At 34.2% G+C, this 18,128-nt stretch overlaps 1 protein-coding gene across 1 annotated transcript in view; it reads left to right on the top strand.

The window, feature by feature from the left end:
* Positions 1–18,128, top strand: part of grm8a (glutamate receptor, metabotropic 8a) — a 194,804-nt gene that overhangs the window by 121,669 nt on the left and 55,007 nt on the right. The window contains exons 4-6 of the mRNA XM_016270430.1: positions 12,447–12,582; positions 15,375–15,529; positions 16,831–16,968. Of these exons, the coding sequence (XP_016125916.1) occupies positions 12,447–12,582; positions 15,375–15,529; positions 16,831–16,968 (429 nt within the window). The remainder of the gene's footprint in view (positions 1–12,446; positions 12,583–15,374; positions 15,530–16,830; positions 16,969–18,128) is intronic.

Here is an 18,128-nt window from a genome sequence, read left to right on the forward strand (position 1 = left end):
TAGATGAGATAGATAAAATGTAACTATGACGCCGACATCAAACCGGTATCATGCAGGTACAACAACATCAGAATATGGTTCACTAAACGTTCAGATTTAGTAAAGTTATCTGAAAACAAGCACATCTTTATGATTATGATCAATGCATACACAGCAAAATATAATTTTCATAATCACCAGTTTTGTCTTGGTTTCTGGTAAAAATATAAATTTACTGAAAAGCAAAATTGCATAAAATATTAAGACATTTAATTACACATATTTTTGTAATGTCTTTATATTGTTATATTTGGTTCCAGACAGTAAAAGAATGTTTTAAATTAAATATGATTTTTGGCATTTATTTATGCATTTATTTATTAATTAATATTAATTAATTAATTAAATTAATTAATTCATGTTATATATATATATATGTATGTGTGTGTGTGTGTGTGTGTGTCTGTGTGTGTATATATATATACACTATGTATTCATTCTTTCATTTGTGGATTTATATATATTCACATTTATGCACTTATGTATGCATTTATTAATTTATTTATTCATGCATTTATTTACACATTTTATGCATTTATTCATGCATTTATTTATGCATGAATCTGGCAAAATCAGTCAGTCTAATTATGTTAGACTAATTCGAATTGGTAACTTCTTTTTGTTCATTATTCATTAAGAGAGCCATTTCATAACAGTGACTCTTTCGTGAATCACGTTACGCTGATCTGTTTTGTTTGCAGCCAGCAAAGACAAAACAAAAATGTTTAGTCTATTGTGTTTTTTTTCTCACCACATTAAATTCAGACAATTCAGGTAAAATATAATTTCATCAATTCAGTGATGGTGTAGCAACATCCTAGCAACCCCTGGCATTGTGATGACCATTTTTGCATGAACAAATACCACTCTTATCTACTTCAGAGTCTTCTACATATCTTATATTCTTTGCACAAACTTTAATGTGAATGAAAATACTGTCAAATATAATTTAAAGTATAGTTTCCTTTGCTGTGATGCTGTAGGTTGAGCAGTAATGCAAGCAGGGCAGGCGTTGCACAGCTATTGTTAATAAAGAAAATGTGTTTTGTTGTATTCAAGGTTCTTTTCTTTCTTTTAGCATGTACGGCAGCGCTGTTAAAGCCCATAAAGTAATTAAACTCTGCTTAGTCATGACACCCTGTGGGTGTGAGTTAAAGCTGTTTGTGTTTAGTACCTTTAATGTTTTCCTGGAAGGTAACTCTAAAACTCTGATTTAGTTACCATATTTTTGATAAGTTACAAAAGCTCTGGGACATTATTTTGCATTTTGTCTAATCGCCTTGGGGTCAGAACTGTGGTGCATTGTGAATTTGATTAAATCCCATGTTTTCATACCTTTTCTTTTCATAAAACATTCTTTCAACTGCTTTTTTGTTTTAAATTAGCATAAAACAGCCCAATAACATCTTCAGCCAAATTTTAAGACGTGTTAGTCAGAAAGAGGCATTTGTGTCTCTTTCTGCACCCACCTGAGAAGACTTAATAGAGCCGGTCTGCAAAGCCTCATCGTCTGCAGCTAGTCCAGGTGTGTCATGGTGAGTGTCCTGATTTGATCCAACATCGCTTTGTTTAGAAACTCGCCACTGCAGCGGGTGGTGGAAAGAACAGCCAAACTCTCAGGCTAGTCTACAACTCCATCTGACGGCCTGCCCATGCTGTCCAATCGAACTCTTCTGGAGAACTTTCCTTCTGTCTAGTAATGTTGCTTAAAGGTGTGGTTGACTGTTTTTTTTTCTAGGCTTGATTGTGTTTATGGGGTGCAGTCTAACATATGTTAATTAAAACACATTCTTTTTTTTTTTATAATTTACCTTTATTCTACACCGTTCTGTCCCTTCTCCTATAAACGCGCTGATGATTTCCTGTTTTTATGAGGCCCCTCCCTCAGAAATACACAATGGGCTCAGATTGGTTAGCTAGCTTCCAGCTAGTTACCTTCCAGCTAGCTGGGCTAGCTTCATTGTTTTAGCTAGCCCAGTGTGTTGTGATTCGCTAAACCGCCAGTGCCTGTCTAAACATCATGCCCCTCGCCTCAGAATGGGCTCCGGTTGTATTGTAAACAATGACGTCGTCAATATTGCTTATCAATTTGAGCCCGATTGAGACCCAGAGAATATTAGTGAAAAAGATCGCGCAGAACCTGTGCAAGCACATGGCTCGTAATGGTATGTTTTTTGTTTGTTGTTGTCTCATACTTTTAGATAAGCTGTTATTTGTAAATGCTACTGCTTATGTTAGCTTTTAATATACGGTTTTATCCTGATTAAAGCTTACAGCACGGCAACCGCATATGCGTCCATCTTTAACGCTTCTCATAGCTATGTGAAAAATATCTGTCTGTCTATATTTAATTAATTAATTAATTTGTTCATTGAAGGAGCTGACGAGCTAATGATCTGAAAGAGAGAGAGGGAGAGAGAGATGCAGTGCAGAGGGACGCGAGGAACAGGATTGAGAACCGCTGCTTTAGAACATTGATTTTGAAACTTGTGAATCCCTTAGAATCGTTAGAAGACAGAATCGCGATTCATATACGAATAGATTTTTTCGTGCACCCCCAGTTTTCTCTTCCTCTTCTCTAATGCTACGTTTACACGACAATGATGTAGTCAAAAACGGAAAAAGTTTTTAAAAAGTTTCAAGTATACACGACAACTTTTTCAAAATGATTTGCTTTTCCACATATCCGCGAAAACTGGCAAAAACGCTGTATTACGTATGCCAGGCCAGTAGTTGGCACTGTCACCTTGTTTACATGTCTACATACCAAACACCAAAAAGTTTCCCATCTTTGGCTGAAAACATTGTCGTGTTTTCAGCCAAACACGGCCTCTAAAGCAGTGCAGCATGGCCTCGCCCCCTTTGTTGCATGTTCCCGGGGGCGGGGTTTATCAGGGTTTGTGATGTTACAAACCTGGGAAGTAGCTTGTTGTAGTCCCTACGAGCCATTTGTGTATGCATTAAACTGCCATAATTTTAAAAGAAGATATCTCTGTTTGCATTGAACTTTCAGTGTCATAACTTTGCAGATATTGTTTATGCTCAAGCAGCAACATTACACACTAACACATGTTAAAAAAAGTGAAATCACAATCAACCACCCCTTTAAAGGAACAGTTCACCCATTTGCTGAAAATGTGCTCAACCTTCTTACAAGCATGTAGCTTTTCACTTCACAAGAAATTAACTGATGGAATGGAGTGGTATGGATCACTTGTGGATTATTGTGATGTTTTTATCAGCTGTTTGGACTCTCATTCTGATGGCACCCATTCACTGCAGAGCATCCATTGGTGAACAATAATACTAAATTTTTCCAAATCTCTTCATATGAAATTTAAAATTTCTCCAAATCTGATGAAGAAACAAACTCATCTGCTTCTTGGGTTGCCTGAGGGTGAGTAAATTTTCAGTAAATTTTCATTTTTGGGTGAGCTATTCCTTTAAATATTTGACCACAACACAAACATCACCTTGGGTATGACTTCAGCTCCTTTGCAAGTCTGTTTTGTAAAGGAGACCATGTTGAATGCTATAAATTGCTGTAGCTGGCAATATTGCCCTTGTAATAATGCAATTAAAGGAAGAGTGATTCGTATAATGGTGGACGATTCATCCTTCAAATGCCAAACTTGTAATGCAGTTTTAATGGAAAGTCATGCATAAGAAACATTAGACACCGCCCCGGCTTGCAGATTGTTTCTATAATTTAGAGAATTATTGATTAGCGTTCAGAACGTGTAGTTTGCATAATGTGGACGTGTGTCTGTATTTCACGAGCGTGTGTTGCCAGCAGCAATGCTTCACGTTTGGTATAGGCAGTTAGACTGGCAGCTGCAGAACAGCGTGTTCAATTTAGAGAACGGCAAACACGCGCTTAGGCAGAACAAACACGTGGCATGTTGACAACACAGAAATTGTGACGTGTCACTCTGCGTACACGGTTCTTGACATTTATCCGCTATTACAACCCAGGTGCTAACCTAGGTGTGAAAGGAAAAGTACAAGAGCAGGTGGAAATAAATAAAGTGACAAAAAACAACAATCCAGTCTTTATCTGTCTGTCTATCTATCTATCTAGTTCTGTCACACAAGTGGCTGTTTGAAATTTGCCTTGTTTTCCAGTAAAAATATCTCAACATTCTTAAATCAAAAGACATTTACTTGTGAAGCAAGATGACATAATATATTAAATACTGTTTTCTTAAAAAATTATGAAAATTAAGTGTTTAAGCTTAAAACAAGAAAAAAATCTGCCAGTGGAGTGAGAAAAATAAACTAAACAAAAATAATCGTTTATTTTTCTCATTCAATTGGCAGATGTTTTATGCTGTTTGAAACATAAACTTGCGTAATTTTCATCATTTTAAGAAAAGCGACTTTATTTTATGTGACATTTTATATAAGTTCAGAACAAAATGTCAAAACAACAGCATTTATTTGAAACAGAATTTTTTGTAACATGTATTTACTGCCATGTTCATCAATTTTTGCTAACACAATTGTCTTTAACCTCGGCTGCATTCCTATAGTCTTTAAATTAACTTACTGTGCTAGAATAGGCAAATAAATATGAATAAATACTTTAATATCAATATAAATAATGACATTACTTAACAGCATCAAAGTTCTTAGTTTACCTTAACTTACAATAATCATAATTTTGCATACTATTATCGGAGTTTTGACCACAGAATATATAAAAAAGGTAATTGCAACTTTTTCTCTCACAATTCAGACTTTTTTTTTTTATAGCAATTCTGGGTTTATATCTCACAATTCTGACTTGCTGTGCTACAATAGGCAAATAAATATGAATAAATACTTTAATATCAATATAAATAATGACATTACTTAACAGCATCAAAGTTCTTAGTTTACCTTAACTTACAATAATCATAATTTTGCATACTATTATCGGAGCCAGTTTTGACCACAGAATATATAAAAAAGGTAATTGCAACTTTTTCTCTCACAATTCAGACTTTTTTTTTTTATAGCAATTCTGGGTTTATATCTCACAATTCTGACTTTTTTCCTCAGAATTGCAAGATATAAACTTCAAATTCTGAGATAAAAAGTCACACCACAGAATATTAAAAAAGGTAATTGCGACTTTTTCTCTCACAATTCAGACTTTTTTTTTTATATAGCAATTCTGGGTTTATATCTCACAATTCTGACTTTTCCCTCAGAATTGCAAGATATAAACTCCAAACTGTGAGAAAAAAAAGTCAGAATTATGAGATAAAACATCACAATTACCTTTTTAAAAATTTAAGAACTGAATTTTAAGAACAAAAAGCCAGAATTGCAAATTGTAAACTCTCAGAATTCTCAGAATTGCAAGAAAACTCAAAATTCTGATAAATATTTTATAGAATTGTGAGATATAAACTTTTTTCTTGCCATTCCGAGTTTAACAATTCTGATTTTTTTTTTCTCAGAATTGTGAGGAATAAAGTCAGAATTATGAGATAAAGCTGCAATTACCTTTATTATTGTTTTATTCTGTGGTGGAAATGGCTATTACTATAATGCTTTATCATATTGAATTTTCATTCTCAAAATGGCACTTTTTATCGCTAAACATGAACTTTTTCCATTTCACATCACAGTGCCGAACTACATTGAATCTCACACAGTCTCCAGATACCAGGACTCTCAGACGTTGGTTATCGTAACACAGTAGTTTTGAAGTGCGGGTATACCTGACGTGACAGTATTGTGACTGTTAAGGCTACGCTACTGTCACATCACGATCACAGTTTGCCTGAAGCGTCTGGCCTATAAGTGAATTAGTGCATACGATCTCTGCTCAGAGCTCTTTTCCAGTAGCCATGAGACCATCGGCACCGCTGTGCAGAGCTGTCATTTCGTCTGTGTGGGTTTTTTCATTCTCTCAGTAGAGCAAAAGCAATCAGAATGGTGCATCGATCTCCCTTGTTCAAGTTTGCTTGAGGGATTTTACAGAATCTACACTTGGGTGCTTCTCAGACGGCTGAGAGCTGTCATATTTCGCTCTGGATATCAGCGGGAGGAAAGGAATAATTCACATGCCAGCACTCAACGGGGACGGAAGGAAGTCGGAGCGTCTGCCGCTATCCGCCGTTCACTGTTTGACCTTATTAAACCAAAGCAAATGCCAGCGCAGCTATCGCGGGCCACTTTTTCTTGTTCTCGGTCACACTATGTTGTCTTCACAAATAACCATAGCTAAACTAAGAATGGCATTTGTTCAAATACGTCCTGGCAAACGGATCAGTGCTTCGGGATTCAAGTAAACGCGGCGTGTGTCCTGTAGAGATTAATGTCTGCTGGTTTTCAGCGTAGCGATGTTGGGTTCAGGGTTCACACGAGTAGATTAACGGAAGCTTGAGGACTTTATAATGTTACCAAGATTTGGTGGAAGAGACGTTCACTTGGTAAAGCAAGGTTAGCATAATGCATTAAAGGGATTGTTTACACAAAAATGGAGAAATTCATCAAAACTCATTTACTTAGCTTTATGTTGTTCCAAATTTGTATTCTGATCTTATTGTCTTTCTTCTGCTGAACATAAAAGCTGTTTATTTGACGACTGTTTGAGCACTACAATGAAAGTGGACTGTGATTTGTTCTGCCAAGCGATGATAAATGACAAAAAGCACTATAAAAGTAATTCAGAAAGGGTTTTGAGTGACTTCAAACATCTTTTATGGTGCTCTTATGATGTTTTTCGTTTTTTTGAAGGGAGATTGGCAGTAAAAGTCAAAAGTGACAAACTGATTGTCAAATATTCTTTTTATAATTTATATCTAAATATAATATTTCCCCCCTTTCCTTTATATACACTACCATTCAAATATTTTGGGTTTTAACTTTTCAGTAACTTTTCATCAAGGACATCTGAACTTGACCAGAAGTGATATTTATGATGTTAGAAAAGATTAATAAACCTGGAAAAAAATATCATGGTTTCCCAAAAAAATATTAAGTAGCACAACTGTTTTCAGTATTAATAATAATACAAAAAATGTTGATTGAGCAGCAAATCAGCTTGTTAGAATGATTTCTGGATGACCATGTAACACTGAAGACTACAGTAATGATGATGTTTTTTTTTGTTTTTTTTTACTATTTTAATCAAATAAATACCACCTTAGTAAGCATAAGACACTTCAAAATCATTAAAAATTCCACTGTCATTGTAATGAGCACAGCAGATTGGATCCTGCATTGTTTTGTTCTCAACAGAAGAAAGAAAATCATGGATTTGTGACAATATAAGGTTCAGTAGATTAATTTTAATCTTTGAGTGAACTATTCCTTTAAAAGCAAAAGGATCTTGTGGTGTTTGTGTTGCGGGGTTCATCTTGTGAGAAACAGGCAGAGGTTAACCTAAAGAAGTAGTGAAGCATGTCTTCTGTTCTGTCTGAGCTTCATATATGCTGCTGTGAAACGCATTGATGTTTTTTACATGAGGGTCGTGGAGGTAGACGGGAAAGATGAGCTGGAATAAAACGTGTGGCCTGTATGCTACACATCATCAATGAGAGAGATGTGTAGTGGGAAGGAATACAGCAGAAATTCAAGAGCGCTTGAGTCACAGGAGATCACGTTTGAGTGGACAGTAAAGCAGTGGAGGAGAAAAGAAGCCACAACTCTAAAATGACTGAACTGTCAAAACACAGAAAAAGTTTACATTACATAAAAAATTTAAGTCAAATAAAGGTAATAGTTCACATTAAAATGGTCAAATCAAAGAAAAAAATATATAAATACATAAAAATAAGGTAATTTTTTTTTATACCATTTAGTATGTATATATTAAATAAATTAAGTAAATATTAAACTGCAAGATCTGTTTTGGTCAAAGCATGGGGACTTATGACATAAATATATTATTCAGATTTAATTGATATTTTAGCACTATGGAGTTTTTTTTTAAACATTAACTGAACAAAATAATTAAAATTAAAAAAATTAAAAAAGTTGTGAATGAAATAAAGATTATTGGAGTATGTTTTACAAGAAAATACCAATTAAGTTTTGCTGCTTAAAAATGTAATGTATTATTCAATGTATTATGTGCTATTTCTTTATAATTGTTGTAAATTCCTTTTAATTAGCCATTTTTAAGTGAAAATTGTTTCTACAACAATTTTTGCCCAGTGTGTTTGCTAAACAAACTGAATCAAGTTGAAATGAAGATGCAAATGAAGAAAATTCTACATAATTATGATGTAAAGTTATACTCAACATAATTTAAAGGCCACCTATTATGCAAAATCCACTTTGGACATAAATGTGTTGGCACACTTCACAGACACATTCTGGGGACACCCAAGACCAATATTACATCTTGTAAAAAGGGGAATAATAGATGCCCTTTAAAATGCAAGCTTATTGAACTTGGAATCACAAGTGTAAAAAAAAAATGAGTTTGTAGAATTTATTGTTTTTGCTGAAAGTACAGACCAACTTTAGTTGTTCAGTTGATGCAACATTTTTTTGTACATAAATTGAGTAAACTCAGAGTCCTGAAGCTGTTTTTTTACTCAACTTGTGATTTTTTTTGACAGTGTTCTTGGCCTATTAAATATATAATGAAGCATTTCAATCTGAGTCACTTATGTAGTCAGAGCACTTAAAACAATTGTGAAAAAACTATGCATACTTAAAGAATAAACCTTAATGTTTTTTCTTGCCTTCTTTAAATTGTACCTTTAGCAAAGAACTCCCACTTTTGTCAAGCACTGTGCCTGCTAGTTATACATATTTAAAGAACTGACATTATTACCCAGTGCTAACAGTAAGGAATCACGACCCATCGCTCCGCAGTTTTGTGTATTATAAGTCACTTAGCGAATGCATCTGCTAAATGATATGTAACATAATTTCCTACTTTCCTATTCTCTTCATTAATCAGTCTCATCAGAGCTCATACTGCAAGCCTGACAGAATACTGCGTGCTTTAAAAATGTCAATATTTGAATTGCATAGTGAGACTAACAGAGCAGCAAAATCTACACCCCAAAAATCAGCATACGGTAGAGAGCGTTGTAGATAGAGGAGGAAGAACTTAGTTTCAATGCTAATCGACTGACATATTATTTCCTTTCTGTCACCTTTATGTTCTTTTTGCTCGGCAGCGATTTTCGTCTTGGACCTCTGCCATGCAGACCATTTTTGCCCAGTCTCTTTCTTATAGTGGAGTCATGAACACTGACCTTATCTGAGGCAAGTGAGGCCTGCAGTTCTTTGGATGTTGTTGTGGGGTCTTTTGTGACCTCTTGGATGAGTCGCCGCTGTGCTCTTGGGGTAATTTTGGTCGGCCGGAACACTTCTTCACACAGGGCCATGTAGTTTTGGATTTTGTTTTCCCTTAATAATAAAAACCTTCATTTAAAAACTGCATGTTGTGTTTACTTGTGTTATCTTTGACTAATATTTAAATTAGTTTGATGATCTGAAACATTAAAGTGTGACAAATTTTTAGTCACTATTCAGCTATAAACTTTCTCTTCAGTGAACCGTACTTTGAGTTGACCTTGAGAAGATCAGTCTGATTCATATTGTTTTTGTGAACTGATTCAAAAGGATGATTGAAAAGTTACGGTTCAAGAGCTAGAGTCAATGTCTAGACTGGTATTTTGGTCTTGTACTGTTGCTAAACTGCTGTATGGCTTCAGACAAAGTCATTTGGGCCACTTTTTTGATACGTTTTCTGCCTTTTTTGATGCTTGAACACCCCAGTTGTCATTAAATGAAACTATATTGAAGGAAATTGCCAGAATTAAAATTTTTACGTGAACTATTCTTTTAAAAGACAAATGTTGATTATTTGTGTGTTGCAAAATCTGTAGTTGGACACTTATGAAAGTCATTCAATTTTGTAATGTTCCAGTGAAATCATAGCTGTCTGCATATCTGCATTTCTTGTGTTGTCTAGTGGTTTTGAATGGGTTAATCTTAACTAGCACCTCTTTGGTGGAAGTAACAAGCTGATTTTTTATTATTATTATTATTACGGCACCATTTCCAATGTGCCTCTGGGGTGCAAAACACAAACTTGTCTTTTTTTAAAGCCGCGATGGAGTGTTGAAAGAAGCACTAACAGTATTTTTAGGACAAAGGGAATGGCACTCTAAACTCATGCTGATGCAAAGACTTATGGCGCTTTCACAACTCCAGATCAAGTGTGTTTGATGTCAAAGTTTGGTTCATTTTTGTTGGTATACAAGCTGTTTTTTCACAACTATCAAACAGGGCAGTTCTTTATATCTCACAATTTAAAAGTTAAATTGTGAGATATAAGTAAAAAAGTTTGTTTTTCATAATTATAACTTTATATTTTATTATTTTTATTTTATTTTTCGTAGTTAATTTTGTGTATCATAATTCAGATTTTATTTCTCATAATTATGACTGTATATTTCATAATTCTGATTTTATTTCTCATGATTATGTCTTTATATCTCATAATTCTATTTCTCATAAATGACTTATCTCAAAATTATGATTTAGTATCTCATAATTTATTTCTCATTATTCTCTTTAAATCTCATAAGTCTCCATTTATTTCTTACAATTCTGACTTTACATAATTCTGACTTTATATTTCATAAATTCAGCTTTTTCATTATTAACTTAATATCTCATAATTCCAAAATTACGTCTTATAATAATTACTTTCTCATAATTCTAAATTTATAAAAATGTTCTTTAAATCTCAATTAAAATGTATTTATTATAATAATAACTTTTCATATCATAATTATGACTTATTCATCATTGTCTTTATATCTCAAAATAATCTCAAAATGATCAGTCTCATAATTCTAAACTTGTTTCTTACAATTGTCTTTACATCTTACAAATAAAAATTATTCCCCATAATTATGATTTTATCTCATAATTGCAACTTTATTCCTCCTAATTATGACTTGTATCTGAAAATATCGTATTATTCCGATGTTATTTTTCCTAATTGACTTTATAATTCTGACTTTATTTCTTATCATTCTGACTTTATTTTTAATAATTATGACATCATATTTTATTTCTACTTCATTTTAACTGTATCTCGTAGTTACAGTCATTTTATTTTCTACTTTTAGCATAATTGGACTTCCATACAATCCAGACTATGTCTGGTTCAGTCCAAACAATTGAGGTCTTTACTCAACCAATTTTAGCCCTGCATTAGAGCACAGAAATGTTCTGCATCAAAATGATTGTCGTGTTCTTCATGCATTTTACATTCTTCAGCACCGGGTCGTGTGGAACGGCAATCTGTCGTGTTAAGTTTGAATAAATGATGTCAAGCACCTGGAGACAGGATTTGAATGATGGAGCTTGATGGAAAGTACTTCTTTTATGTCCACAACAGCAATCGTTGTAAATGTTCAAGTCATTTTGATAGACTAACTACAAGACCTACAGACAGGTAGCAGAAATACCATTGGTTGTGTATTTTTTCTTAATTCGACTACATATTGGTACTCTCATTTATGCTTGTTTTCCGATTATTTTACTTTTTAAATGTATTATATGTATGGATTTTATTGGTTACCCTGATCCCAGATTAAAATATAGTTCCATTCATAGGTTTCAGGTTGGAAAGAAGCCTCTTCTGCCCACCAAGGCTGCATGTATTTGATTAAAAACACAGAGAAAACTGTAAAATGTTATTACAATTTAAAATAACTGTTTTCAATTTGAATATGTTGTCAAATATAATCCTATGATGCAAAGCTGGATTTTCAGCAGCCATTACTTTGCTGTCACTTTGATCAATTTTATAATAAATAAATGACAATAAATAAATAAATACCTCAATAAATAAATACATACATACATAGGATTGTTAAAATATATTATGAAAATCTTTATTTTATAATATTGTAAAATTAATAAAATTGCAATTTATAATAATGTTGAAAGCTTTAATGTATAATAACATCAATAATAATATTAAAATATGCTTATTTGCATTTATTATTAAGATGATGTTGCAAACAGTTCTTAATATTTTAATTGAAACAGTGATACCTTTTCAGGACACTTCGATGATTAGAAATATAAAAAGAACAGAATTTACAGAAATTTAAATTTTTTGTAACATTAAAAATGTCTTTAATGTCATTTTTTGATCAGTTGAATGCATCCTTGCCCAATAAATGAATAATTTCTTTTAAAAATACAATTATTTTATTTTTATTTAATACATTTTTCCCCAAAAGTTAATGTACATGTTGCATTATAATTAATAACGTTCTCTTGTTATCATCTTTTTTTTTGACTACACCGTCTGAATAAACAGTCCCGACTGCATTACTTGCAAATGGCTGGATTTGGAAAACAAATGCGATTTTGTGTGCAGATTGAACAAAGCCTAATTCTCAGTCTCTGTCTCTGTCTAGGTGGCGTGTGTATCGCACAGTCTCTGAAGATCCCTCGGGAGCCGAGGCCTGGGGAATTCGACAAGATCATCCGCCGCCTCCTGGAGACCCCCCACGCCCGGGCCGTCATCATGTTCGCAAACGAGGACGATATCAGGTGTCGCCTTTCTGTTCTTGAAAGACATTCCCTGTCTAACCGTTCACTGCTCTCTTAAAGATCTCCAGCTGAGAGAAACCTTTTATCAGTGCCTTGAGGAAGAAAGGAAGCTGGCTGTGTTCAGAATATAATACTTGCATAATGAATACTGTGTAGTATACAGTATACGTTATACTGCCTACTGTTCTTTAAACGTAACGACTAAAGCAGCTGAATCAGATAAATATATAAATATTACTCTTTTTGTGTGTGTGTGTGTGTTTTATTCTTAATTTTTGGTAGTGTGATCAACTCATAATTGTCAACTATCAGTGTTATTTTGGTATCACTGAGATACTATTGTGGTTACATATTATAGCTGTGTATTGAATATGTATTTCGTTTTCTTTTGTATGTAGATATGTTTTTTGTAGATATTGTAGATATGTTTTATTTTAATTACATTTTTAATTTCAGTTATTTTTGTGCTTTTTAATATTTTTTTTATGTCTATATAGTTCATTATTTTGTTCTGTTTTAGTTATTTTAGTAAATTTTTTTCAATATCATTTTTATTAGAAATCACACACACACAAAAAAACTGAATTGCCCCAATTTTTTATTTGTTTTTGAGTGGGTAAGTAAATTGCAATGAAACAAATCAATCAATAATAAAAAATAATAATATTTTATATGCTTGCCAAAAAAGGAAAAAAAGGCAACTTGAATCAGTGTTATTTTAGTATCAGGTAACACATTTTTTGTTTTTGTTTTAGTTAGGTATAACCCTGACTCACTTGCATTGCATTGTGGAATGCAGAAAGTTTACTTTAAAAGAAAAAGAAAAAAAAAAAGCAGTCATTAATATAGCAGCATGCTATTCTGAACACAGCCAGTGATATAGAGCGAGGTAAAGGGGAGGAACAGCTACAACAGACTCATTAACGCATTTCTCCTAAAGTACCGTCCCTCCCAACAGCCTTTGCTCAGCTCCCGCCTTTATCTCTGTTGCCACCTGTATATTGTCCAACTTTACTGCACAGAAGGAAAGCAATTAAAAATGCTTGTGAGGATGTAAAGCGAGGCTCTCTGAGCCTGGAGGGAGGGATGCTCTAATTTCAGATTGCGCTGGTCTTTCCTGAGCGAGTTCCCGAGCGAGTGCTGCTCTGTGTGCTGAGATTTGGCTCTGAACGGACTTGAAAATATTGGCTTTCCTGCCATCTATACATATGTTTGTTGATATAACAGCTGCTGAGCAGTACAATATTTATTTATAGACCCCGGAGGCAAATGCTAAACTGACCTCACACTCAAGTTATGTAGACTTTTATAGTTAAGAAGAAAATCAATGTTGAGGGCTTATTAACAGATTGACTAAGGGCAGACTAACTAGTTCCCACTGAGAGACCATAACAAATTAAAGAGTGAAAGTGGTTGGTTCATTTTCTCTGAGTTTGATCCTGCTGCACAAGTGATTCAAAAACGACTGGAAAATTGTGTATTGATGTAAGATGTATGAAAGACATTTCTTTCATGATTAAAGACATTTTATTAATCATAATTGTTTTACTTGAATTATTTATAAACTAAAGTTAAAATTAAAAAGCAGAAAATACTCATTTGAAATCTGAACTATAATAATATTACAGTAATACTAAAATAACATTGATTTGAGTTGTCAAATGTTTTTCCAAGCATATAAAATATTATTTAAATTAGTTTTTAATCAATATTTTTAATTGCAATGTACATAAAAAAGGGCCAATTTAAATGTATTTTTTGTTATTTGTAATAAAAGCCTTTGAAAATAAAAAAAACATTGACAACAACAATGTACTAAAATAACTAAAACTAAAATGGAAAATTAATTAAAACTATAAAGACATACGTAAAAAAACTAATAACAATTACAGCGACAAAAATACTAAAACTTTAACTAAAATTAAAATAAAAACTGACAATGCAAATTAAATTAATTACATTTTTTACTGTATATACAATAGCATCTCAATTATTTGATCCAACTAATCAAATTGATCAAATATTCTATAATAATATAACCTAAATTAAAAAAAACCTAAAAGACAACAGAATTACTACAACTTTAACTACAATTAAAATAAAAAAAACATGAAAGATATTAGAATAACTACAATAAAAAAAAATCATTAACAAATGATCAGCTGAATGTCTTTCTTGAATAATTGTTTGATTTGACTACAAAAAAAATGACCTTTGGGTTAAAAAATTACTGTATATATTCAATAAAAAAATGTATTCATTTTTTTGTATTATGTGTAGATTTGTATTTGATAGATGATAAGCATTTACTTTGATGCTGCATCAGACTTTTCCATTACACATTGGTTTCCACAATTTCATGTTTTGGATGTGTCCTTCAGTGACAAAATGGTTGGTCATAATCCTCATAAAAATGTTTGCTCTTTCCAGTTGCTTCTCTCGTCATGTTTGACAGTGACAGAATATGCTAGCAGCTCGACAGCACTCCTGTCCTCTCTCTTAAATCCCTCTCAATAAAATATATGCACAATACATGAGTGAGAAGCGGACAGCTGGACAGGACCTTCTCAAGGCTGACCATTGAAATCCCAGCTTTAGATCTCCAGGGCCCATGAGTGAGGATCGAGAGCGTCTTTATTTGAATATCAGTCAGTGAGTTACAGCAAACAGATGCCGGCAGCTCCTGGCGTACATTTATCTGAACCGCAGATAAGATACAGCGTAGCGTCAGGCGTGAGAAATGGATGTGCTGGCGATGTGTTCTGTTGTTTGAAGATGATGTATGTCTGCAGACGAGTGCTGGATGCTGCCAAGAGGAGCAACCAGACGGGTCATTTCCTGTGGGTGGGGTCTGACAGCTGGGGCTCCAAGATCTCACCGGTCATTCAGCAGGAGAGAGTGGCAGAAGGAGCTGTTACCATCCTGCCCAAACGCGCCACGGTGGAGGGTACGTACATGTGAAAACTTGTAACTGACTAAAGCACTCCTGTACAAAAATCTAGGGTCGGAAAGATTGTCTGCATTCACTTGCTCAAAAATACAGTAACAACTGAAATAATTTGAAATTTAATTGCAATTGGATATGTTTAAAATGTAATTAATTCCTGTGATGCAAAGCTGAATTGTCAGCATCAGTCTTCGGTGTCACATGATCCTTCTGAAATAATTCTAATATGCTGATTTGCTGCTCCACAAACATTGCTTATTAACAATGTTGAAAATAGTTGTGCTGCTTAATATTTATTTTTCAGGATTCTTTAAACAGAAAGTTCAAAAGAATTGAATTTATTTAAAATATAAATATTTTGTAACTTTACAAATGCCTTTACTGTCATTTTGGCTAATGCAACCTTGCTGAATAAAAAGTATTTTTTCTTATTAAAAGAAAATAAATCTTGCTGACACCAAACTTTTGAACAGTAGTGTATATATGACAACTGATCCAAAATATTAAGTGTTAGTAACAGAAATAAACAAAAGGATTAATATTTAGAACCAGGCGCTGATGTAGAGAAATATTAAAAGAAAAATGTGAAAATATCTGGAAATTTCAATGATCACCAAACTGTAAGAAATAAAGCCTTAAGTTATGGTAAGTCATAAAAATTTCAATATTGCATATTTCTTTCTAGTTATGAAAAACTTTGTCAGTTCATGTCTCCTGGACAAAAATCTTAGTCATCTCAATATGAAAAATTAATTCTATTAGTCCACTATTACATGAAGTTCTTTGCTTTCCTGTTTAGAAGCCAACAATCATAGAGAACTGATTCACCAGATTCTCATAGACTTGCATTGCAGTTTAGGAGTTCAGTTAGTGTGCATCTCATCTTCTCTAGATTGCATTGCTCAGACTTAGTGGAGATATTTATTCCTGCTCTCCAATGGTGTCACACAAGCATTGCGAACAATTAGCATCATGGTCTGACACTTAATACCATATCCATAAAGCACCAAGTGCATCCGAGCCTCCTTCTGGTCGTTGTCTGCACTCAAGTAATCATAGCGCTGTCCCTCAAGCGCCGGCTCTCAGGCCTGCAGGCACCAGCTCGGGAATAGACCCACCAATTAGAGCACTTTTGTCAGAACACATTGTATAATTGTGTCTGTGGGGACAGGGATTAGATGCAGACATCCAGACAGGAATACCACCGAGGATTTGCGAATGCTCTGCCACTTCACTGACACAAATGTGTGTCATTCTTTCAGATGCTTATCTTCTTCTTTTCTTCACCTCTCTCTCCTCAGCGTTCGATCGCTACTTCCGCAGCCGCTCGCTCTCCAATAACAGAAGAAACGTGTGGTTTGCTGAGTTCTGGGAGGAGAACTTTGGATGCAAGCTGGGGATGCATGGAAAGCGGCCAGGAAGCCTTAAAAAGTGCACTGGTGAGATTCGCTTGCGTTCAATCTATTATTCTGTCCATTGTGCTGTGTTCATTGATTCATATTAAAAAGGGTTGTTGGGTTTAAATTAATATTTCACCCAGAAATGAAAATTTGCGCCCTCAAGCAGTCTAAGATGTAGATGAGTTTGTTTCTTCACCAGATTTGGAGAAATGTAGCATCACATAACTTGTTCGCCAATTAATGCTCTGCAGTGAATGGGTGCCGTCAGAATGAAAGGCCAAACAGCTGATAAAAACATCACAATAATCCACAAGTAATCAACACCACCCCAGTCCAGCAATTAATGGCTTGTGAAGTGAAAAGCTGTTTGTTTGTAAGAGTCCTCTATCCATAATATTGCTTTCTGCAGTGAAAAAGTTGTCTTGTCTGAATCAGGAGGGAAATCTGCACAGATCAAGCAGAGAAAACAGTCCAAAACAGTTCTAAACAAATATGTTGGTGTTTTGATATGAAAGAATATGAGAGAGGATGGACTTTTTGTCCATTATTATAAGTGTTATTATGGACTATGAACTTGTATTTTAACAAGAAGAAATGGTTTGTTTCTTACAAGCATGCAGCTTTTCATGTTACAAGATGTTAGTTAATGCACTGGAGTTGAGTGGGTTACTTGTGATGTTTTTATCAGCTGTTTTGACTCTCATTCTGACGGCACCCATTCACTGCAGAGTATCCATTGGTGATCTTATCTACTGTACATCTTGGATGGCCTGAGGTTGAGTACATTATCTGCAAATGTTCTTTTTAGTGTGAACTATGCAACAAAAGTGAAATGGTTTGAAGCGAGGCCTAAGCGTGTTGCTTTGTATGGAAGTGATGTGAAGTGTCACATCTCTGTGAGGCTGTCAGGTGCCACAGCTTGAGCAGTCAATGCAAACCAAGTGTGTTCCCGCCGTAAGCCTTCAAACAGACGTCTGGGTGACATTTGGACCGTTTCCAGTGTCTGATTTCATTGAACCTTTCTTTCCTCTCTCCTGTCTTATAAGAGGCCACATGTGACAGTCTAGGGGAGCCGTTCACACAGAACACTCTTGCGTTAAAAACAGCTAGACTCAGCGGGTGTTGTAGTGCATCAGAAATAAAAAGTGCCCATCCTTAAAAAAAAGTGTCTCACACGGCTCCGGGGGGTGAACAAAGGC

The sequence above is a fragment of the Sinocyclocheilus grahami genome, unplaced genomic scaffold, assembly GCF_001515645.1.
Source record: "Sinocyclocheilus grahami isolate Dianchi unplaced genomic scaffold, SAMN03320097.WGS_v1.1 scaffold56.1, whole genome shotgun sequence".
Taxonomy (NCBI): Eukaryota; Metazoa; Chordata; class Actinopteri; order Cypriniformes; family Cyprinidae; genus Sinocyclocheilus; species Sinocyclocheilus grahami.